General features: G+C 44.3%; 1 protein-coding gene across 3 annotated transcripts; it reads right to left on the bottom strand.

Annotated features, from left to right (window-relative positions):
- Positions 1-3,405: 3,405 nt before the first annotated feature.
- On the bottom strand, positions 3,406-23,074 carry LOC129691331 (eukaryotic translation initiation factor 3 subunit C). Of its 3 annotated transcripts, none has more exons than XM_055627417.1 (21): positions 23,008-23,074; positions 22,754-22,889; positions 21,421-21,486; positions 21,141-21,330; positions 19,707-19,832; positions 19,318-19,372; positions 19,093-19,199; positions 18,594-18,721; positions 14,912-15,071; positions 14,679-14,782; positions 13,896-14,037; positions 13,591-13,716; positions 13,396-13,489; positions 12,903-13,093; positions 12,432-12,656; positions 9,246-9,609; positions 4,760-4,919; positions 4,093-4,158; positions 3,919-4,006; positions 3,670-3,832; positions 3,406-3,570 (listed from the first exon to the last, which is right to left on the bottom strand). In XM_055627417.1, exons 2-21 carry the CDS (start codon positions 22,852-22,854, stop codon positions 3,488-3,490), a joined length of 2,739 nt encoding a protein of 912 aa, XP_055483392.1. In that variant the 5' UTR covers positions 22,855-22,889; positions 23,008-23,074; the 3' UTR covers positions 3,406-3,487. The 3 variants fall into 3 exon arrangements, with proteins under 3 accessions (XP_055483392.1, XP_055483393.1, XP_055483394.1); XM_055627418.1 differs by having other exon boundaries at positions 14,679-14,779; XM_055627419.1 differs by having other exon boundaries at positions 19,099-19,199.
- Positions 23,075-23,140: the final 66 nt, after the last annotated feature.

Below are 23,140 nucleotides of genomic sequence, written 5' to 3'. Positions count from 1 at the left end.
GCTAGTGATCTAGTTCTAAGCTGCTTTTTTTTTTTAATGAAGAAAATAAAATCATAAGCTTTTATTTACTTCAAAAATATTTGCATATCTTTAACTGATCTTACCTACGTTGTGTGTCTGTGTGTCCACGTTTGAGTCCAGGTGTCTCAGAGACCAGAGGTATTGGATGTCTCTGGAGCTGGAGTTACAGATGGTAGAGTTGCCTGAGTGGGTGCTGGAAACTGAACTCAGGTCCTCCGGAAGAGCAGTACTCACCCATAACTGACATATTCCCTCATCAAATTTATATCTGGAAGTTACTTTTGAAGATAATTTGTGAATCCATGTTTGTCTTATAAAAACCCATGCAGGAAATCATGAAATTTGCAGGTAAATGGAAAAGATCATCCTGAGTGAGCTATCCCGGAAGTAGAAAGACACACACGGTATATACTCACTCATATAGACATATAATATAGGCTAGACCTACTAAAATCTGTACACCTAAAAAAACTAATCAAGAGGGAGGACTCTTGCTAAAATGCTCAATCCCCATCCAGAAAGGCATAGGATGGACATCAGAAAAAAGAGAAAACAGGGAACAAGTCAGGAGCCTGCCACAGAGGGCCTCTGAAAGGCTCTGCCCTGCAGACTATCAAAGCAGATGCTGAGACTTATGAGCAACCTTTGCGCTGAGTGCAGGGAATCTTAGGAAAGAAGTGGGAGATAGTAAGATCTGGAGAGGACAGGAACTCCACAAGGAGAGCAACAGAACCAAAAACTCTTGAGCACATGGGTCTTTTCTGAGACTGATACTCCAACCAAGGACCAAGCATGGAGATAACCTAAGACTCCTGCACAGATGTAGCCCATGGCAGTTCAGTGTCCAAGTGGGTTCCATAGTAATGGGAAGAGGGACTGCCTCTGACATGAATTGATTGGCCTGCTCTTTGATCACCTCCCCCTGAGGGAGGAGCAGCATTACCAGGACACAGAGGAAGACAATGTAGCCAATCCTGATGAGATCTGATAGGGGGACCTCCCCTATCAGTGAACTTGGGGAGGGGCATGCATGGAGAAGGGGAGGGAGGGGTCGGAAGGGCAGGGGGGAGGGAGTTACAGGGGGGATACAAAGTGAATAAAGTGTAATTAATAAAATAAAATAAAAAACAACCCCCCAAAAACATGTGATTTTCTTCAAAAGTGATGACTTCAACTGAGTTTTCATAAAAACTGAAGTCTGCGGGGCTGGAGAGATGGCTCAGTGGTAAAGAGTACTGTCTGCTCTTCCAAAGGACCCGTCTGTAACTTCACAGATCTGACATCTTTACACTAATGTATATAAAATAAAAGTAAATAAATCATTAAAAAAAAAAAAAAACCAAAACAACCTGAAGTCTGCATTTGGAGAGATCATCTCCTTTGCCTGCCCAGAAAAGATAAAAAGAAGCAAAACCTGGTGGCCCAGTGTGTCCTACACTTAGCAGTTGCTATGAAGTAGAATTCCAGGGTTAGAAAATCATCCATGGGCCTTTTCTGGTCTGCTATCATTAGCAAGGTTGACTTTTACATTTTGTTTATACAGTTGTTTAAGCTGTAGAAGTAAGAATGTGGTCCACAAAACTGAAACGTTTCCCAAAGGAATCAGTTTAATATCCGTAAGCACTACTTCATCTTTTTCTTCCTATAGGCTTAAACAAGAACCTCTGGTTGCCATTACTTTACCTCTTGTAACACTTGCTGCCTGACCTTGTCAAGGTCTGGACTCCACCTAACCACTCTGTATCAGTTTCAGTCTGTCACAGCACCTTAAGGTCTGACGATACAATTCCAGACTTGCTCCCAACTGCTGCACTGGCCCTAAGGTGCTTCAAACTCACACATTATACACTCCTATACGACTGAATGATGTAACTTACCCCAGCTAGTACATTGGTAACAGCCTCAGAATCTAATGCCAGTATTTACACTGGAACCTCTGTATAAACATTCTTCCTCGACCTTTCCCCTACTTCTCATCCCAGTCATCCTAGCTGTATATACAGCTGCTTTCTGTGCTTGCTCTCTCTCCAATTTCACAATCTACAGTGCTTTGTCACTACCTTTTAATAACCTGATCCAAGGCCTGGTAAGAAGGCCCAGCAGGTAAAGGCAATTGCCACTACTAAGCCTGTAGCATGCATACATGTACACACAAACACACACACACACACACACATACACTAAACAGACTAGCCAAGGGAACAGGCAGTGGTAGCACACACCTTTAATTTCAACACTTGGGAAACAGAGGCAGGCAAGGTTTCACGTCAGCCTGGTCTTCAGAGGGAGCTCCAAGACCGCCAGAGCTACACAGAGAAATGCTGTCTCAAAAAACAGAAACAAAATACAAAACAAAACAAAAATTAAGTATTTTAACAATTGATTCAAGGCCTGATGGCTCACACCCATAATCCCAGTCCTTGGAAGGCAGAGGCAGGAGGTTGCAAGGTCGGATGTTTAAGAGCTGAAGAGTAGTTTGAGTTATATGCAAAGTTCCATGCCAACTAAGGCTACACAGTGAGACCCTGTCAAAAATCAATTAAATAAACAAAACCTCTTTCTTCACTCCTCTTCCAATAACAATGCTTCTCAATTCATAAACATTTCTCTCCAGAGCCAGGGATATATCTCAGTTGCTAAGGTGCTACAAGGACTGGTTTTGATCCCAGCATGAGGTCAAACAGGCATGATGGTACATGTGTGTAATCCCAACACTGGGGAGGTGAAGCCAAAAGGATCATAAGTTCAGTGTGAGGGCAGCTTGTGACACAAGTAAGAATGACGACAATAATCATCTGTAAGAAGAAAAAGGCTTCGAAGTATGGGACACATGCCTGTAATCCAGCACTTGGGAAGCAAGAGAGATCAGGAGTTCAAGGCCAGCCTGCGCAACATGAGACGCTAGCTTAAAAAAACAAAACAAACAAACAAAACAACAAAAAACAAGTACAGTAAAACTTATCCATGGGAACTAAATCTTATAAAATACTACAGGAATCGTGTAAGTGACTAGAAAAATAGTAACAGGTTCAGATGTTTCAGAAAGTTTCTCAGTGCTCACTCATGATTATGGGACTTGGCCTACACTAGTCTCCCCGGGTCACAGCAGTCTGGACTAATTCTCCCACTCTGGCACATCACTGCCTAACGCATTCCAGGCCCATCACACTTTCCGTACGCTACACCCCACAATCATATCACACCTTCTTCATACATTGTACACGTGACATTTCCCTGTTAATGTCGAAGAGCAGCAACCCTCTGAAGGGAGGGCTGTGTCCAGCTCATCCTCCATCTGTCCTTTGCACCTGTCCTGTGGTGGAAACTCAGAAATGTAACTGGCAAGCATCGATCCATGGCAACAGCAGACAACGAGCAACTATATAAATTCTCAATAACCTTTAATGACTGGGGTTGGCTTAAGAAGGAGCTGAACAGTCTGGTGACAGGGACAGAATTGGAGAACTCAGTAGGCTGTCTGAGACTGCTGCTGGCGGTAGCCACCACGGCGCATGTAGCCTTCATTTTTTCGATAGCCATCCTTTTGGTCTGTAGATGAAAGGGAAAGAAAGAGAGGGAGTAAGTGCCTGCGGAGAGACAAAGGTGCAAGGATCCTGATCCTGGGACAACCGAGATGGAAGCACTCACCTCGGAAATAGCCACCGTAAGTTCCTTGTTTATGGTCAAACACACGTTCATTATTCTCCACTAGGCTGCCAAGTTTCTCTGCCAGCTGCAGAGCCAAGTTCTGCTGGGCGGTGGGCTCAGTGCGGTGCATCACCACAGTCTGTGTTGGCTGGTCCAGAGAAGCCTGATGGGAGTGAGGAGGACAGACAGGTCAGTCTGTACTGCCTTCTTGTGACTCTACCCACTCAGTCTACCACCTCTGGCCCTTACCATCAATTCTTCATTAATGATCATCTTGCTGATGATGGAGTGAACAGTGGGTAGATCCAGCTCAAACATATCTGATAGTGTCTCCATACTGGGAAAAAAAAAAGGCAGGAAACAGGGCAGTTAGGAACCCTGATCACAACGCTAGGGCCCTCTGTGCCCCTGAACCCATCCTACCTTATTGAGTCATAGACACTGCTGTAGGTAAAGAGGTAAGTCCTCAGAGACTCTTCCTGGATCTTCCTGTGAGAAGACAAGAAAGGGTGAGGTTCTAAGGGAAGAAGATGTAACATATCAGCATTGTCTGGTGCTTTGTATTTGACTGTTAATTATTTCTCTTCCTGAGGTCTGCTTGCTGTCTTTTATGAGCAGACACTCACATACCCCAACATGATGTTTGTAACCTGCCTAAGAAATTATTCCTGATTGGCTGAACAAAGAAAGAGTCAGGTACCAGAAGAGAAAGGAGGAGCACAGTCGCCATGGGATAGAGGAACTGATGCTGAGGATCCGCATGGAGAGAAGCAACCCAGATGGAGAATATAAGCAAGTATTTATGGAGATATTGGATGGGAAGTAGCCCAGATAGAAATGACTAAAGCAGATGGCATAGGATGGGAGATAAGAAGATAGCTTAGCTTTCCCAGTCCCAGGTAAAATACGGCCTATTTTAGAATAAAACAGGTGTCTGTGTCTTTTATTGATTAGGATAGGTTAGATAACACTGCCATAATAATTATAGGCACTTAATAATAAACTTTATTACTCATTTATTTATTTTCTACAATAAGATGATCAGCCAATCTTTTCTTTTCCACCCACCACAGTTTCCTTTATTGCTCACCGAACTAGCATGGTGCGAACTTTGTCAGCCTCAGGGAAAAGGTCCCACACTTTCCCATTCATCTTTTCATTAATGATGAAACTATGGCAGGTCTTCCAGTCACCCATCTTCATGGCCTTAGAGGCAGCAACCACATGCTCCCTCATTGACTCAGGAGGACCTAAAAGGGTGAGAATAAGGCAGGACTGAAAAGAAATTGAGAACAGGGCTCCTGCCCTCGTGAGTACTGTTTATGGAGAGGCAGAGGCCAGAGGGCAAACAACTGGACTAGAGACTTTCCCATTTCTCCACTGAGTAGCCACAGGACTATAAAAGCCACTTAATAGCTGAAGACACTCTTGGTTTGAACTAAACCAGTCCATAAACATGCATCAAGAGATTAATGAATCCCTTGAACAAATGGTTTATGCATAGCTTCATGTGTATCTTCTAGGAAAAAGGTTCACAACTTTCATCAGATTCTTATTCTCCCTCATTCATTCTCATTCTCTCTTGGTTTTTGAGACAGGGTTTCTCTATGTAGCCCCAGCTGTCCTGAAACCCACTCTATAGACCAGGGTGGTAGAGATCCTGGAGTGGTGGGACTAAAGGTGTGCCTCACTACCACATGGTTTCATCAGAGTCTCCTAAAAGTTCCTTGACAGTAGTATGCCTGGCAGGGTGGCACACTAGCACTCAGGAGGTGGAGGCAGGCAGATCTCTGTGAGTTCAAGGACAGCCTGATCTACAGAGTGAATTCCAGTATACAATGAAATTGTGTTTTGAAAAACCAGTCTAGGGGCTAGAGAGATGGCTCATACTTAAGCTGCTCTTCCAGAGGACCTGGGTTCAATTTTCAGTAGCTACATGGTGGCTCACAACCCTCACAACTCCAGTCCCAACCGATCCAACACCTTCTTTTTGCCTTTGTGGGCACATGGTATGCAGATACACATGCAGGCCAAACACCCATATACATAAAAAAAAAACAAACCAAAAACCAAACCAAAACCAAAAACCCCTAAGCTCTTGAGGCTGGAGAGATGGCTCTTCAGCAGTTAAAGAGTCACCACTGCTCTTGAAGGGGACCTGGGCTCGGCTGTCAAAGGCATCTACAACCACTTGTAACTCTAGTTCCAGAAAATCTGATACACTACTCTGGTCTTTGCTGGTACGGCAAACACACATACACATTTAAAAAAAAGTTCGATGGGAGCTGGTAAATGGCTCAGAGGTTAAGAACACTGGTTGTTCTTCCAAAGGTCCCGAGTTTGATTCCCTGCAACTACATGGTAGCTAACAACCATCTATAATGAAATCTGGTGCCCTCTTCTGGCCTGTAGGCACAAATGCAAGCAGAATACTAAATGATGGTGATGATATGTAAGCCAGGCACAGTTGTACACACCGTTGATCCCAGCACTCAGTTCCTTGACCTTGCCTGGCAGGGTGTCGTACTAGCACTTAGGAGGCAGAGGCAGGCAGATCTAAGTTCAAGGCCAGCCTGATTTACATATCGAGCTCCAGGACAGTTAGGAAAAGCTACTCAGAGAAACCCTGCTTCAAAACAAAAAACAAATATTTGCTAAAGTTCACTTAAAAAAAAATCTTATTCTGCAGAACAAGGTAGCCTAGAACTCACTATGTATAGCCCAAGGCTGATCTCAAGTTCTTAATAACCTTTCTGTCTTTGGCTTCTGAATGCTGGGATTGTGGTCATGTGATAACATGCAATTCAACATCACTTATTCTTCTATCACCTTTATGCTTCTCACAATATCCATTATTAGTTTATTTACTCAAAAATTTCAAAAGCTTTAAAACAAATATATTTAGCTTCAACCCACATGGTATCTATGAAACCATTGGCTCTGTGTATTGATTAGGGACTCAGGCTCCCAATCACTATCTTGAGGGACAAGCCAGAATGTAACTGGCATTTAGGGAACGAAGCATAAAAATTCCAAGTCTGGAAATGGGTAACATATTATGAATGATTGACAGACACCGGGAGGAGCATGGGTTAGGGTCAGGCCCAAACAAAAACCACACACCTTCTTGGATTAGCCCCAACTTTACCACCTTTAAAAAGACAAGGCTAGTCAGGCTTGGTGACAATGTTTTTGAACCCAGTACTGGACAGGCAGAGGCAGGCCTCCACGAGGTTCAATACTAACCTGGTCTATACATGGCCACCCATCAGACCTCATCCCCACAAGTTGTCCTCTGACACCCAAGTGTATGTGCACACAATACATAAACAAGTGTACAACAGTTAAGCAAGTTAGAGGCTCAAAGAATATCTCTACAAAGCAAACAAATAACAGTGAAAGGCTGCAAGAGAAACTGGCATTTTTTGGAGGCAGTCTGGTTAGGAGCCAAGGATAACCTCAACTTGAGGCCCTCCTGTTTTGGTTTCCCAAGCACTAAGACTGAAAGTGTGTCTTGATTCCATTATGCACAACACAGGTCAGGACTGTGAAGACCACAAAGTCCTTCCTTTACCTGTTACTTCAGCTCTCAAAGTGAGCTCCATGGGAAGGCAGGCCTAAGGCTACTAGATCTGCCAAAATCTATTATGACACATGGAGGGCTGGAGAGATGGCTCAGAGGTTAAGACTCTGGCTGTTTTTCCACAGGTCTTGAGTTCAATTCCCAGCAACCACATGGTGGCTCATAACCATCTATAATAAAATCTGGTGCCCTCTGCTGGCATGCAGGCAGAACACTGTATAAGTAATAAATAAATAAATCTTAAAAAAAAAAAAAAAAAAAAAAAGACACATGGAAATTCAATTTTCATTTCAAGTTTTCCCAGAAAACAAAACATCACTATGTAAACCAAACAAAACCTGACTAAGGGGCATCAGTATCAGAGCACGGCCATGTCAGCAAAACCAACAAAGGAGCAACACGTAAGGAGAGAACTGAAGTCACCTGGTTCAGTCAAATGCTCCCATCAAGTGCTTCTAGGAAGGTGCAGTCACTTCCTTTCCCAGAGACTCGCTCCGTCCCTGACTGAAGGTATGGCTGGAGGTGCACCTCAGGGGCAGAGTGCTTGTGTAGCATGTGAGGCCTGGATTCCATCCTTAATATCATTTCATTTTAAAATTTTTAAAAGTTTCCTTGTGTCTGTGTATATCTTGTTTTTTTAAAAAATAATTTAATTATTTTTATTTTATGTGCATTGTCGTTTTGCCTGTATGTATGTCTGTACGAGGGTGTCAGAGCTCCTGGAACTGGACTTTCAGATTGTTATGACCTGCCATATGGGTACTGGGAATTGAACCTGTGTCCTCTAGAAGAACTGCCAGTGCTCTTAACTGCTGAGCTATCTCCCCAGTTCCCTTTTTGGTTCTTTTGTTTTTTTAAGAAACTGCTAAAGCAACTTAAAAAAAAAAAAAAAAAAAAAAAAGGATGTATTTATTTATGTATATGAATATTCTACCTGCATGTACACCTGCACACCAGAAGAGGGCATCAGATCTCATTGCAGATAGTTGTGAGCTACCATGTGGTTCCTGGGAATTGAACTCAGGACCTCTGGAAGAGCAGACAGTGCTCTTAGCCATCTCCCCAGGGCCCACCTGTGTATATCTTTAAGCCTGGCACCTGAGAGGCGGACTTAGGCAGAGGATTTCCTCATTTTTTATTTTTTCCCTTGAAGCAGGATCTCCCCTTGGGTCTAGGACTCCCTTCTCGCTAGGCTGGAAGCCAGCAAGCCTTATTGATCCTGTGGGTTCTTGACTACCTGAAGCTGGAGTCACAGTGTTTTCAGGGATGCCCAATTTGTTACATGGGTGCTGGGATCCAAACTCTGGTCCTCATGAACAATGCAGGGCGAGCACTTTAACCAGTGAACACTCTCCAGTACACTAGCAAGGCTAAACAAACAAACAAACAAACACCCCAAACAAGCCAGGCAGTGGTGGGCATACTTTAACCCCAGCATTTGGGAGGCAGCGGGAAGCAAACCTGAGTCCAACACCAGCCTGGTCTACAGACTAAGTCCAGGAGAGCCACGACTATACAGACTATACAGAGAAACACTAACAAACAGTGATCAAAGAAACCAATGTCAAGATTCTTGATGATCTACTGTTTGAAAGATAATGTGCTTGAGGTTGAAACAGAGGAAAGAAGTACACGTTAACTGCACTACACTAGAACAAGTCATTTAAATTCTTTTACTGCAGTTTTATCATCAGGTGAAAGGTATCAAGAGTATTCACATATCACGTGTTTTATTAATGTGAATGTAATAAATTTTGTCTTATTGAGACAGGGTTACTATGCAGCCCTGCGTAGCCTGTACCTTTCTTTGTAAACCAGGCTGACTTCAAACTCATCATGTCTCGAATAGTGAATTATTATTTCTCAGACTGTGCCATATAAAATGTAATTAAGATGCAATCATCTTGTGAGGAATTTATTTCATCAACTTCTCTTAATGCTAATGGGTAAGCAAGGATCTAACAAGCGTACAGGGCTAGAGTCCCACACTCACCTAGCAGGGGCTGCCGCTCGCCTACCCGAAGCTGATGATGGAACTGCTTGCTGATCATGCGTCGTCGGGCATCACTCTCATGGGCAGCCATGTAGGGGATCTCCAGGAGCATGGCAGACACCAGATAGACACACTCTAGCAGTTCCAGGTTGATGTGCAGGTGAAAGGGCACTTGTCGGCGTCGCTCTACCTTCTCCTGTTCCTGATTGCGCTCCTGTAGGCTGCGCAGCAGCAGACCCTGGCCCAGAAGCTCCTTGGCACGACCACTTGACTGAATATCCAGAAGGGCGTTGTGTGCATCCTTGGTCAGGCCTTGACGGAAGGCACAGATGCCCAGTTGCACCATCGTACGATTATACAGGATCTGAGCACAAAGGGCAGAGGTGATAATCACAGGCAAACTGTCTCACTTTCTCAGCAAATACACTTAAAGATCTATTATGTTTTGAGCAGTGGCTAGGGTCAGAGAACAAAATACATAAAGCCTATCTTCCAGAGGTGGAGTGTGCAGGAAAAAATTACTATAATAGTAATTTAAGCTAAGGAGGAAAATAATAAAAATGAGGGAAAGATTTAAAAGTAAGTTTGTATGGTGATAGAGGCTGGCAATTTGGTAAAGACTTCATGGTGAAGAATATCCAAGAACAAAAGAAGCCATATAGATAAACGCGGGATAAAGTCCACATAAGGGAATGCAGTGGTCCAGATAAGTAACTGACCCAAGTATACTTGAAGGAAAGAGTGATGCTGCTGAGACTGGCCCAAAACCTCACCATAACACCAGGGAGTGGACGTGTGAAAAGCAGGAGTTACAGACAGGAATCCACGGGAAAGTTCTGAGCAAGCAGGTGATAAATCTGACTTAACAGGGTTACTCTGGCTGCATACCAAGAGACCACCGAAAGACAAAGGGAACAGGAAGTAAAAATAGAGCAAGATCAGAAGGTTGATGATCTCTTACGAAAAGGAAAAGGACAGTCTATTAATGGGTGCCCGACAACAAACAACAAAGAAAAATGGCTGGAAAATCAGATGTAACATGAAAGCAAAGAACCAGGCACGGGACAGGCAAGGTGGCAAACACTGGCAATCCCAGCATTTGGGAGGCAGAGGCAGGCACGTCTGAATGAGACCCAGTCTCCAAAGAAAAAGAAACGGCACCACCAAACATGACACTGAGGTTTCTGGCCCAACAAGATGGAAGAAAATGTGGGTTTGCTACATAAATATGACACAAGAATGTGAAAAGAAGAAAATTGGAAACTAAGGTTTCTTGTTTGAGGAGGGTTTTGCTATATGCAAGTCGGCTTTGAACTTATCCTCCTGAATTCTAGGTGCAGAGATTATAAGCCACCAAAACTGGTGCTGCATCCCAGGGATGAGGATTAATCTTAGGGTTTTGTCCATACTGGCAAGTTTTCTACTACCTACCTCCTGGACACACAGCCCAAGACTAAGTTTTATACAATATTTAGTATATCTTGTATAAAGATTATATAATAATGTTAAAATTGGGTATACTGTATAGTTTAATAGTATACAATAATAATAAAAATATTAGTGATCAAAGACAAATTCAAAGAACCTTAAAAAATAGATCTGAGCTGTTCCCAGCACATCAGGTGGCTCACAAGCACCTCTAAGTTCAGCTCAAGGTCCAAAGCCCCTAGTTTCTATGAGCACTGAATTTAAATGTGCACATACTCACATACAGACACGTAATTAAAACTGTTTAAAAATAAGTGTGCTTGCCTAATGCCCACAAGGTCCTGGGTCTGATTTCCAGCACCACATAAAGTAGGATAGTGTTGTATGACTACAATCCCAGCACAGAAAAATCAGGTTCAAGGTCATTCTTGGCTACATAGCAAGTTTGAGGCCAGGACTACAGATACCAAAGTATTATAGCAAACGAGGATGGGGAGAAAAATAAAGAAATACTAGCAGGGCCAGAGAGACGGCTCAGAAAGGGTAGGTGTTTGCCACCCATTTGCACATGCGCACATCGAGTGCAGGTGCCTTGAACACCAGGCGCTGTAAGATTCTCTGGAGCTAGAGTTACAGACAGTTATGAGCTGCCTCATAACTGTGGATACAGAGAAATGAACTTGGATACTCTGGAAAAGCAAGTGCTCTTAACTACTGAGCCATCTCTCCAGTCCCCATCTTCATGAATTTTAAGCAAAGATTTATTTAGACACAACTCAGAAAATATATTTTAAAAAAATAATAACGTACTTCATCAATGTATGACTAAGAAAGACAAGGAGGCAAACTATAGCCTAGAATATCTGAGGTCTGATAAATGAGTAGTCATCCAAAATATATGAATTCCTCAACTTAATAAAAACATGACTACTCAAATGTCAAAGAATAAGCAAGAGTTGGCTTTCCATCAATGAAATACAAGAATAAAGATAAGTCCTGTCTAAACCACCACTACTGGGCTAGGGAGATTGCTTAGGCTAACTTGCTGTGCAAGGAGGATCCGAGATTGAAAGATGCAAGACAGGAGACTCCTGGTAAGCCATGGGTCAGCAATAACAAAATACTCGGCTTCACACAAGGGGGAGGGTGGAGACCCACACCTGAGATTGTCCACTGCCCTCTGCATGTGTGCCATGGCACAGGCACCCCAAACACACATACTTTAAAATTTAAGACCACCACCATTACTAGACAGGTCCACCAACTACAAATGTATTTCCCACTTGTCTTAAATCTACACAAAAGAGATCTACACCTCAAATACAACGACTTTTAGTACTTTTTCTATACAAAAAGGTCCTCAAGATGTTGCTAGAAAAAGGGCGCCCTGCTGTCTTGAACCCTGCTAATTTTAATGTGACAGTCTCCAATAGCACAGTTATCTAGGTCCCTTTTCCTCCTGGTTTAACTGCTTCAAAGACCCTTTTCATCTTCCAGGAAAAGATCAGCTCCTAATGTTGTGAACCAAACAGTAGGTAAAGAAAGAGAGAGAGAGACAGATAAATGTTGGCAAACCCAAATCTCTAGAGAATTTTAAATGTTGTGGGATAGCAAAAACTTTATGTCTATGGGGAAAGGAACAAAGAATGCCGAGTCTGGAAAAGACCAAGCACCTGTCTGGGTCTGTACTAGCGCCAACAGGTGCTAACTCTTGTTGAGTCTGTTTACCTAACAGCGATTCTCCTCTCCTCCACCTACCTGTACTGGCGGGTCTGCGTGCTGAATGTTGTCTTGTAGGTGGCTCATGAGCATGAGGTCACGGGCCTGATACCAGCGGGAGTGGAGAGCATGGTGGTAGATATGGCAGAGGATGGCACAGGTTCGGATGCGGTCTGTACGGTCCTTGGCATAGATGTATTTGCATAGTCTTTCCATCAACACAGCTGAGTCCTCACCCTCATTTTCTGCCTGGTCTTGCTCAGACTACAAGAATGGGAAGTTGTTAGTGGTGGCTCTGCAAAAAAGACCATGGCTGTAAATGGCTTAGGCCCTAGCAACAAAACATGGGACTCTTTCCTACCTCATGGCACCCCTCCCCACCCCGCCAACATCGCTCCTTGTTCTATTTCAGAAGTCTCTTGGGAAAAAGAAGACTTATCATTAAGGACGAGAAGATAAGGAAGACACATTTACACTTCTCTCACTCCTCACGATTGTCCAAAACCTCACCTTTGAGGACCCTTCAGGAGGTGTAAGCTGACGCTGATGGGCCTTGTAATCGAACTTGTAGTAAGTGTGCAGGATGCGCCTCAAGTAGATCTGGCAGATCTCCTCAGTGGTACCTTTCTCCTCCAGGTAGCGTTGCACACGCTCAATGATGGCACACACCTGTGCCTCATCCTTCAGGTGCTCCACATACTCTGGTAGGGAGGACATCAACCCTCATCTCAGAGATGAGTAACAGCTTTCCCAACCATGTCTCCAGTCACTTCAACCCTTTGGTTTTGCTCTCTACACTCACACCCTGAAAACATTATCTTCTCCCATGAGTTTACCCTCTCGCTGCTTAGGAAAGTATCTGAATGAGCAACTTGGTCAACAGGGCCTAGTCAGTCTAGCACGTGCCTCCCAGTCATTTCACTCTGCCCTTGTACAGTGCTTAGAGTTAGCATTATCTCCTGTACTTTTCCTCTCCCCAAAGTCCCCGCTTGCTTAGGCTTACCTTGGGAGTGAGGATCAGTATTTTGCATTATTTTGGTAAATTCTTCATCCATTCGCTCCACCAGAGTTAGGATGCAGCCACGTACACGCAGTGGCTAAAGATGTATGCAAAGAAAGAACACAATCTAATTAATGCTAATCTGAACTCCTGTCTCTACCATGTCTTCCTAGTTATCCTGCCAATTCCTCCCTTTACCTGATCAAAATTGTTTAAGTTCTCACTCTCTTCCAAAATGTTCTCTCCAACAAAGATGTTGGAATGTGCAACCAAGATATCCATCAGTTCATTGATGCAGTCCAGGCACATCTGCCACATCTCTGGCTGTCAAGAAATGAAATGGCAAAGTTAGAGGATGTAATTAAGTTACCTTTCTGAAGAAAGGTGGAAGTTACCCTTCCACCAAGAATCACAGGGCCTTCAACATACAAGACTGTTGTAGGCCTCAAGCCTTGAAACAGTAGCCCCGGCTGCCCATTTCAACCCTGGTCCTTTCTTCTCACCTTCATGTATGTGGCCAGGTTTGGGTTGTAGTCATAGAGAGAGGCAATGATATTGAACTTGATCTTGACAATGACACCCTCCCCCAAGTTGTTTTCAGAAGCGATCTGAACCAGCAGCTGTAGCAGTTCAATCTGGGTGGCACTGGAGGGACACAGAGCTGGGTGAGGCTTTGTAGATAAAGCGGTCAGTCTCATCCTGATATGCGGGATGCAGACCAGCAGCAGAGCAGCCAATTCTACATACTCTCTGTCTACGCGCTTCTTGCTTATCTATGTGTTCTTTTGAGACAAGAACCCATGTAGTCCAGGCTTTAAGCATGTCATGTAGCTAAGGAGGACCTTCAATTTCTGATTCTCCTACCTTCGCTACCCCAGTGTTGGGATTACAGCCGTGTACCACCACACCTGGTTTTATGGGATGCCAGGCCTCAAACCCAGGGCTTTGTGTATGATAGGCAAGCCCTTTACCAACTGAACTACAACCCAAACACTTGCTTCTCTTTTAAATTCCTAACAGAAACAACAGTGATGCTAGCCACCCTGAAGTGTTATTTATAAATCTTTCCATCCTCTTTGGTTTCTTAATAACTAGAAACAAATATCATTTACATTTAACAGACTGCAACAGAAGTTCAGTAGTTCAAAGTTAGGTAGGTCCCCAGTATTCAACCATAGATATTCTCTCAAAACACAATGGTTTCCACATTTATGTTTGCCTGTGCTATATAAGAAAGCTTTCAAACTTTAAAAACTCAGCAATGGCCCAAGGCCAGTGACTCTTACCGGTCTGTTCCCTTCTTGCCTCTGGCCTGTAGAATCTCATTCAGTTTCTTGATGACAACAGCGTGAGTAATCTCCGTTCCCTTTGCAAACATTTTCGGCTTCTCCTAGGCAAAAACATATCCTGTTACAGCATATCAACAGGCACCTGTTCTTGCTTTAGATTCCTTCCCACTGCAACCAGGCGGGCACCTGCACATTCTCCTAAATCACTTTCTTTCTTCTGAAATGCTCACCTTAACGAGCAGCACGTTACCACGGACCCTTTCCCACTCCCCGCCTTCATTATCTTCCTCTTCCTCATCCAGGCGCTTGGACTTCCTATCGTGCTTCTTCTTGGCTTTGTCTTCCCGCTTCTTCTCAGCTGCCTTTTTGTCCTCCTCTGTAGTGGGTGCCCTGACAGGAGACGAGGGAGAAAATGAAAGATGAGTCCTCTTCTCACCTCACCTCTGAGGCTTCCTCCTCCCACCTGCTGGTGTTACGGGTGTATACCAGCAATGAATTTACACAGTGCTTAGGGATTGAACCCAGGCCTCAAGCATGCCAGGCAAGCACTCTATCACCTGAGTTACATCCCCAGGCCAAATTTGTGTCTCAAATTTTACACACATGCCAAGTATGCTCAGAAAGTTGAATTCTCTTGGTCTACAGAGACTATACACCATGGCCCCAGTTCTGAGATTAACGGAGGAGCTAGTGCTATTTATCATCTGCTTCCAATCAACTTCATCGTCCTTGCACTGAAGTTTAACTTAGTAGTAAGGATATCGTGCTCCATACTAGGAAGTATGATGGATTCCCCCTATGAATTCAAACTTCCGGGTTGACCTCTCTGATGACAGATTAACTTACTTTATCATTGCATGTGTCCTAAGCATCTGCCCGCACAGAGGCATGTGCATCACATGTGCCTGCTGAGGTCAGGTGAGGGCATTAGACCACTGGGACTGGCATTACAGGGGGTTGTGAAAGGCCATGTGGGTGCTGGAAATCCAGCCCAGGTCCTATGCAATAGCAACAAGTGATCTTAACTGCTGAGTCAACTTTACAGCCCCTTTTGTCCATTTTATGGATAGCCTGGAACGCTCTATGTAGACATGCCTAGCTGACCTTGAACTCACAGAGAGGCAAACAACCCATCCAAACATGCACGCATGCACGCACTCAAGCATACAATTATACCCAATTAAAGCTATTAAAAAATTTAAAGAGATGTCAGAGTTAAGGAACATTTCTATAATCCAAGCATGGAAGGTGGACACAGGTCAGGGGTTCAAGACCAGCCTGAGGTCCATGTGACCCTGTCTCAACAAAACAAAAGGTCAAATAGAAAATATAACACATAAGAAATAACAAGTCCAAATACATTAATAACAATAACTGTAAGTAAGCTTGACAAGTGAAAAACAGAGATGAAGGCCAGGTAATGGTGGCACACTCTGAGTTCAAGGCTAGCCTGGTCTACAGAGCGAGTTCCAGGACAACCAGGACTACACAGAGAAACCCTGTCTCAAAATGCCAAAAAAGTCTCTGTGTCATTATTTACACTCCTGGCGGGTCTGAAAGTTCTGCTATAAATAACGTTTAAAGTGGTAAATCTTATGTTAAACACAACAAAAGAAAAAACTTAACAGATGCCAGATATAAATGCATATGACTCAAGGTCAGAACATGTCTACAATGTCCTCCACTTAATTTTTTTCTAATTCTCAGTACCTTTTGAGGGTTGGAGAAGTACAAAACAGCTCAGCTGCTCAGTTAGCAACATGCTTGTTGTGTAAGGATGAGATCTGAATTTGATCCCCAACACACTCACCTACACCAATGCATATAACAACAATTAAAAAAAAAAAAGAATTTGAAAGAGAGCAAGGATATGCGAATCTGGAAGAAAAAGGGAAAAAACACGTAATTTTATTATTATACCTCCCCCCCCCCCAACACACAAAGCCAGCTGTGGTAGCACCTCCTTGAAATCTCAGCATCCATTTCAGAGACATGGATTTCTGGAGCTCACAGCCCAGACTGCCTAACCTACCTCAGTAAGCTACAGGACAATGGAAGACGCAATCTCAAACAATAAAGCAAGGTTGGGCATGGTGACACAAATCATTAGCTCTCAATCACAGCACTCAGGAAGCAGATAGAGGCAGATCTCTATGAGTTCCAGCCCACCCCAATTATACAGTACGATCTTGTATCAAAACAAAAAACTTACCAAGGTGGATGGCTCCTGAGGAATACCACCCCAAAACCAGCCCTGACTTCCACATACACTCATGTACCCACACAAACACAAATCACACACACACAAAAATAAGATTTTGAGGGGCTGGAGAGGTGGCTCAATAGTTAAGAACACAGGCTGTTTTCCAGGATCCAGGATCCAGGATCCAGGATCCAGGCTTGACCCCCAGCACCCACGTAGCTGTTCATAAGAGTCTGTAATCCCAGTCTCAGGGGATCCAACACTGCCGTTTGGCCTCCAGGGGCACAGCACAAATGGGCACAGACATTTATGAAAACAAAACAGTGAGACTAAAAGAAAACTGAGACAGGTTCTTGCTACACACCTAAGGTGCCCTCAAAGTTAAAATCCTCCTGCCACAGCCTTCTGAGGTCCTAAAAAAACCTTTTCATTTCTCCCCTCACCCCCCTGAGACAGGGTTTCTCTATGTAGCCTTGGCTGTCCTGGACTTGCTCTGTAGACCAGGCTGGCCTTGAACTCACAGCAACCAGACAGCCTCCGCCTCCCTGAGTATTGGGATTACAGGCGTCTGCCACCTCGAATGGCTGTGTTCCTAAATTTCTCATTTTCCTCTCAGACAAAAGCCTTTGAATAATGCACATGCATAGTGCATCCTGCATACGTAAGATCAAACACAACACATAATTACTGAAGGACACAAATGTAAAGAATATGAACCGGTACTAACGTTAGATGCCACAGGCTTTAAAAAGAGCTTCATGATTAAGCAAATTTGAAAGTTACGGATAATTACAGAACATTAAATATGCCTACTCTGGTAAAAGTCTGCAGATCCCAGTGTACTAGAAGTGAGAGTCTGTGAACCCTCCAAAGCGGCAGAACAGACCATGTGTCCCCAACTTCCACCTGTCTTTATGAAGCACTTGATGAAAAATGCTTCGGGACAAAATGCCTACCAACCGGTTCTTTAGCTTATGCCTAGCGCTTTCTGATGTCAAGGAACTTCCTACTCTCTGCAGCAATGTAATTCAAACTTCTAAAATCTACTGAGCACCAACAGTGAGTCCCTTTAAAAAGGGCATTTCATTGAGCGGCACTCTCATTTCTGTGGGATGTACAGACAGGAATCCCGCAGAAGCAGGGGAAGTTTATTACATTACACTGCAGAGCTACTGAAGGACTAAGGCTGGTGGAGAATCCCAATCAGGCTCCTTTCAACCTGTGACCAACCTGCAGTTAGTTCATGAAGGCTTGCTGCACCTCACATACGATGCAACAAGAAGCTCATTATCAGGAAGGGCAAGCACAACAGCGACTATCACTAAGTGCCCACCACAAGCCAGTCTGGACTGAGCCACTTCCCTATGCTACCATTAACAGCTCTCCTGGGAGGCAAAGGCCCTGCCCACTTCAGATGCAAAAAATAAAGACTGAAAAGGTGCAGCTTGCCCACTGTAACATAACCAATAGATGGCAAAGTGAGATTTGTATTGAGAATGTGGTTAAATATTTGAACACTGGAGACTTCAAATCCTATGTTCAACCCATACAAGCTTTGCAACCTCATACTTGATTCTAAAATCCTGCTGTAATAGTGGAAGCAGTGGGTTTCTACATAAAGACTCCATCCATGAAAGCAGAAAGCAACAGCCTTTCAAAAAGACTTTAAAACCTTCCCACTGTATCCTCCAAAGCCATTACTTCCTTACTTTTTAAGAAACTTTGAGGCCAGAACAGTTTGTTTTCCTTCTTCTTCTTCAGAGTCTGACTCAGAAGATGTGGAACTGGTATCCCATTCTTCATCTTCTTCAGAATCTTCAGAGTCTTCATCATCATCCTTTGAGGGAAGAGAGGATCAGAAGGAAGACAAACACCTTCTCTGCTCCTCCCACTGACACACATTCCAGGCATTTCCATTAACAAGACAAGAGAATTATTCACAGAATCAGGATATTAGGTGAAACAGACAAGTCTGGAGAGTACAAATTACCCAAGTTAGTACCACACAGCTCCTCAGGACAGTGTGGGGCCTGGCAGTTAGATCCCAGCTCATTCACTGTCTCAATACAACAGGAAGCCTGTTTCCAAGCCATATCCCACTAACTTTCATTCTCTGGACCATAAGATTCTATAAGACCACATTTCTTCTTCCCAGGACCTAAATATCCTCTGGGAGGAAATCAACCCCAGTCTAACCCTGGATCTTACTTCCACCTTTTTGTGGAACTTTCGACTCTCCCCAGAAGATTCTGGTTTCTTCTTCAAGAAAGCTGCAGCACTGACTCCATCTTCATCCTCATCCTCATCTGAAGAGCCTGGTAGGAAGTGGAGGGGAAAAAAGCTAGAACATTGAAGGGCACAATTGAAAACAGAAACTAGATCATGAGACCCCATGGCCTTGGGCTTATCGTCAATAAAGGTATCTTTTCTCACCTTCTGAATCTTCCTCATTCTTCTCTGCATCTTCATCTGCAGACTGCTCAGGGTTCTGGATTAAGGAAAATAGGAGAATTAAGATGCCTACCAAAAGCTAGGCATTGCGGCACATGTCTTTAATCCCAGTACTCAGGATGTAGAAGCAGGCAGATTTCTGTGAGTTCACAAACAGCCTTGTCTACACTGGGAGCCCTGCAGAACTCAACCACCACGACCACCACCACAGAACAAAAGGATGGCCAACAGAAACAATCCTCCTTCTCAAACCCAGACAGTTTGTTATGGTTCACTCGTTCTCTAGCCATGCTATCATTTACCAATGCTCTTGAGTTTTGTCACAGGATCAAACTTTTCCAATTTGAAAAGTTAGCCGCTAGCTGACTCACCTGCTTGTAGTTTGTGATATGTGTTTCAAAATCTCGGTTGTATTTTCGGATCTTTTGGCGCAAGGTACTCAGAGCCTTAGCGTTGTTTTTATTCATCTTCTTTTTTCCTTCTTTATCTTCCCAAAGCTAATGGGATAATTAAAGGAAGAACAGTGACCTGAGACTAAGTGACATCTTCTAAAACTCAGGCTCTATAACCAATTTTTGGGACCTTGCCATCGAGACACCATCAACACCATTTATTAACCAAGGCTGTTAACTTTTTATTTGCAATGCCAAGGGTTAAACTGAGGCAAGTAGCCTACAAAACTATTTTTTGAAGACTTTTAATCCCAACCAATGAAGGTAAAGATAGACTGTAGAAGGAAGCACCTATGTTTAAAAGTGATGTTTAATTGAGTGGCAAAAACAGTGATAAAACAGAGAAAGACTTGACAGAATAGGACTCGTTCAACTCTCACAAGAAAAGAGAGAAAATGAAAGCTACTTAAAGGGCAATGAGATAGGAGACAGTTTTACTGGGAGAGTTATAGAGAAACAGTTTGTGCAGAGAGAGAGAGAGAGAGGACTAGGCCTAGGTTAGCAGAAGGAGGCAGTAAGCCTCAGAGACAACAACTGAACAAGGCAAATAAAAGTTCCTTTTAAAGCAGACAGATCTCTGCATTCGAGGCCAGCATGATCTACAGAGCAAGTTCCAGGACAGCCAGAGTTACACAGAAAAACCCTATCTTGAAAAACAAACAAAACAAAAAAATAAAAAACCACTGCTGGGCATGGTAGCACACTGTAATCCCAGCATTCTTGGAGGCAGAGGCAGGTGGATTGCTGTGAGTTTGAGGCCAGCCTGGTCTACAAAGCAAGTCTAGGACAGCTAAGGCTACACAGGAAAACCCTGTCTCAAAAAGACAAACAAACATAAGTATAAACCAGGCTGTGGTGGGGTATTCTTTTTTTTTTTTTTTAAGGTTTATTTATTATTTATATAGTATTCTGCCTGTATGTGTGCCAGCAGACCAGAGGAGGACACCAGATCTCATTCATTATAGATGGTTGTGAGCCACCATATGGTTGCTGGGAATTGAACTCAGGACCTCTGAAAGAGCAGTCAGTGCTCTTAACCTCTGAGCCATCTCCCCAGCCCTGTGGTGGGGTACTCTTTAATCATAACATTCTAGAAGCAGAGGTAAGTGGATCTCTGAATTCAAGGCTCTTCTGGTCTACAGAGTGAATTCCTGGTCAGCCAGGCCTAGACAGAGAAACCCTGTCTCAAAACACCCAAAAACAACAAAGCCTCAAAAAAAAAAAAAAAAAAAAAAAGCTCCTCTCCTTCATTTCATTTTCTAGGGAACACTGTATGTCATAAGGGAAAGAACCCGGAGGAGAGCCCTCGCTATGAGAAAGCATAGCCAGACCCACACCCCCTTCTAGTCACACCTCATTAAGATAGTCCTCCAGGTCAGCCAGTATTCGGATATAGAACCGGGGGACACCTTCCTTGTCCACAATACTCTTGGCTTTCCCATATGCTTTTCCCAGGAGCTCAAACTCTTCCAGACACTTGGTGACATCTCGAATCTTCATGGCATTACGGATGGTTCGTATAAGGTTGGTCAGCTCCTCAAACCTGGGTAGGGAGTTCAGTACAGATTGGCTGTGTCTAGCATGGAGAAATCAATGTCATCATTCCCTATCACCTAGCCTTTTGTGGCCTCACCTCTTGTCCTTGGCACTTCGGACAACTCTCTTTGTATCCTCTTCATCCTCACTCAATAACAAAGGCCTGTATGGAAGAAACAGAGACCATTAGCCTTCATTCTTAACTGTCATCACGCCTCTTTTCAGACTAAGACTGGGCATCCGTACCATCCTTTTTTCTGACACTTGCTTCTCATACTCATCTTAAACAGCTCCAACTCGGAAGAAGGCCTTTTGTCAGACCCTGACAGCACATGCAAGAGTGTCTCCAAGAACATACAACTGAAAGGCTTATTTACTGTATGCACAACTAATTACGCAAAGGCACATATGGCTACAGAAAAAAACCTATATTGTAGGGGAGCTCCCCTTATCTGAGGAATAGGAGAGGGGGACAGTGAGAGGACAGTTCTACCATCAGAATGTAAAGTGAATAAATATATAAATAAAAAAGTAAACACACACACAGCAGGAGAGAAAAGATATTTAAATTCTTAACAAATGGAAAGCACTTCAGGGAACCAGTATCTGAGCAAGGTTCTAAAAAGAAACAGTTCCCAAAATAGGAGAGGCCACTGATAAAGAGAAGTTTTAGTAAACTTTAACAGTACTTTGCTTGTATTTCTTTTTAATGAGATGGGCCCAAGCATTCAGTTAGCAACAGTGTCTCCATTTTTTTTCTTCCCATCCTGTTAATTTTTCCTGTTTTTGTTTTTTTTTTTAATGAAAAGTGATGATTTTTCACTTTGGACAGTGTTACGGACTGACATTCACATAGATATGTATGTATGTATGTATGTATATCCATCCACAGTTCTCTTCAAGTCTCTGTGGAGGCAGATATAAATATCTTAAAACACTATAGGCACACAGCAAAAACAAAGTTAGTTTTGAGAACTGTTCTATAATTTAATACGTTTTAACTTTCAGAGACGAGGAGAAGACAGTAAAACGAAGGTGAGCACAGCAGTGTCTCACACTGCACGCAAAGACAAACGACAGAGCTTCAGAGCTGCCAAGCCTTGAGGGTTTCCTTTCCCGAGTACAGAGCAGTCACTGAGCGCTGCCTGCTGGGAAGAGCCACGATAGAGGGAGTTATTCGAAGGCCACGCGACGGGCAGGGAGGGACAAAGGAGGGGACGCGAGGAGGAATCACGAAGCCGCCGACCTCGAGGCTGACGCAACACCAGGCGGCGGGAAACCTCTGCTCCCCGGTCCTCGGCACCACGACCAGGCCTCCCGGAGGCCGCAGCCCGCCGGCAGCGCCACCATCCCCGTCCCCGTCGCCCTCGGTGCCCTCGCCCACAGTCCCCGCAGCCCGCCAAAGCATCCTCCCCGCGCCCCCAGCTCACTGTTTGCCGTAGTTCCCAGAGACGGGCTTGGTGACCAGCTCCTCCCCGGACAGGGACGATTCCGACTCGCTGTCCGAGCCGGTGGTGAAGAACCGCGACATGGCGCCGGCGACGGGCTAGGGCGCGCGGCGGGGACCTGAGGAAAACCGCGGCGTCAGGGCTGGGGGCGCCGCGGCCGCCGCCTCCCCACCCCCGGCCCTGCCCGACGCCCCCTCCTCGCCCTCCGCGGAGCACGAGACCCAGGGAACACCAACCAGCTGAGCTCCGGAGGCCCTGGGAGCAGGCGAGGCAGCTGTCGCCGGAAGAGGACAGGGTCAGGCGTCACTTCCCGGAAGCGCGGAGCAAAGCGCTAAATAACAACCCCCAGCGTCCTCTGCGCCATCCGGG

Source organism: Psammomys obesus, unplaced genomic scaffold (genome assembly GCF_907164565.1).
Source record: "Psammomys obesus unplaced genomic scaffold, mPsaObe1.curated_primary_1811, whole genome shotgun sequence".
In the NCBI taxonomy this organism is placed as follows: domain Eukaryota; kingdom Metazoa; phylum Chordata; class Mammalia; order Rodentia; family Muridae; genus Psammomys; species Psammomys obesus.
Note: the sequence above shows the minus strand (reverse complement) of the source record. Positions and strands in the feature narration are given on the sequence as shown.

What these genes read in the sequence shown, in the direction of transcription:
- LOC129691331 (XM_055627417.1), bottom strand. Translation starts at nt 22,854, where the DNA reads ATGTCGCGGTTCTTCACCACCGGCTCGGACAGCGAGTCGGAATCGTCC. An exon ending in GTAACGTGCTGCTCGTTAAG is followed by an intron (nt 14,783 to 14,911) that starts GTGAGCATTTCA and finishes GTTTTTGCCTAG; the next exon opens with GAGAAGCCGAAAATGTTTGC. An exon ending in ACCTGGCCACATACATGAAG is followed by an intron (nt 13,717 to 13,895) that starts GTGAGAAGAAAG and finishes ATTTCTTGACAG; the next exon opens with CCAGAGATGTGGCAGATGTG.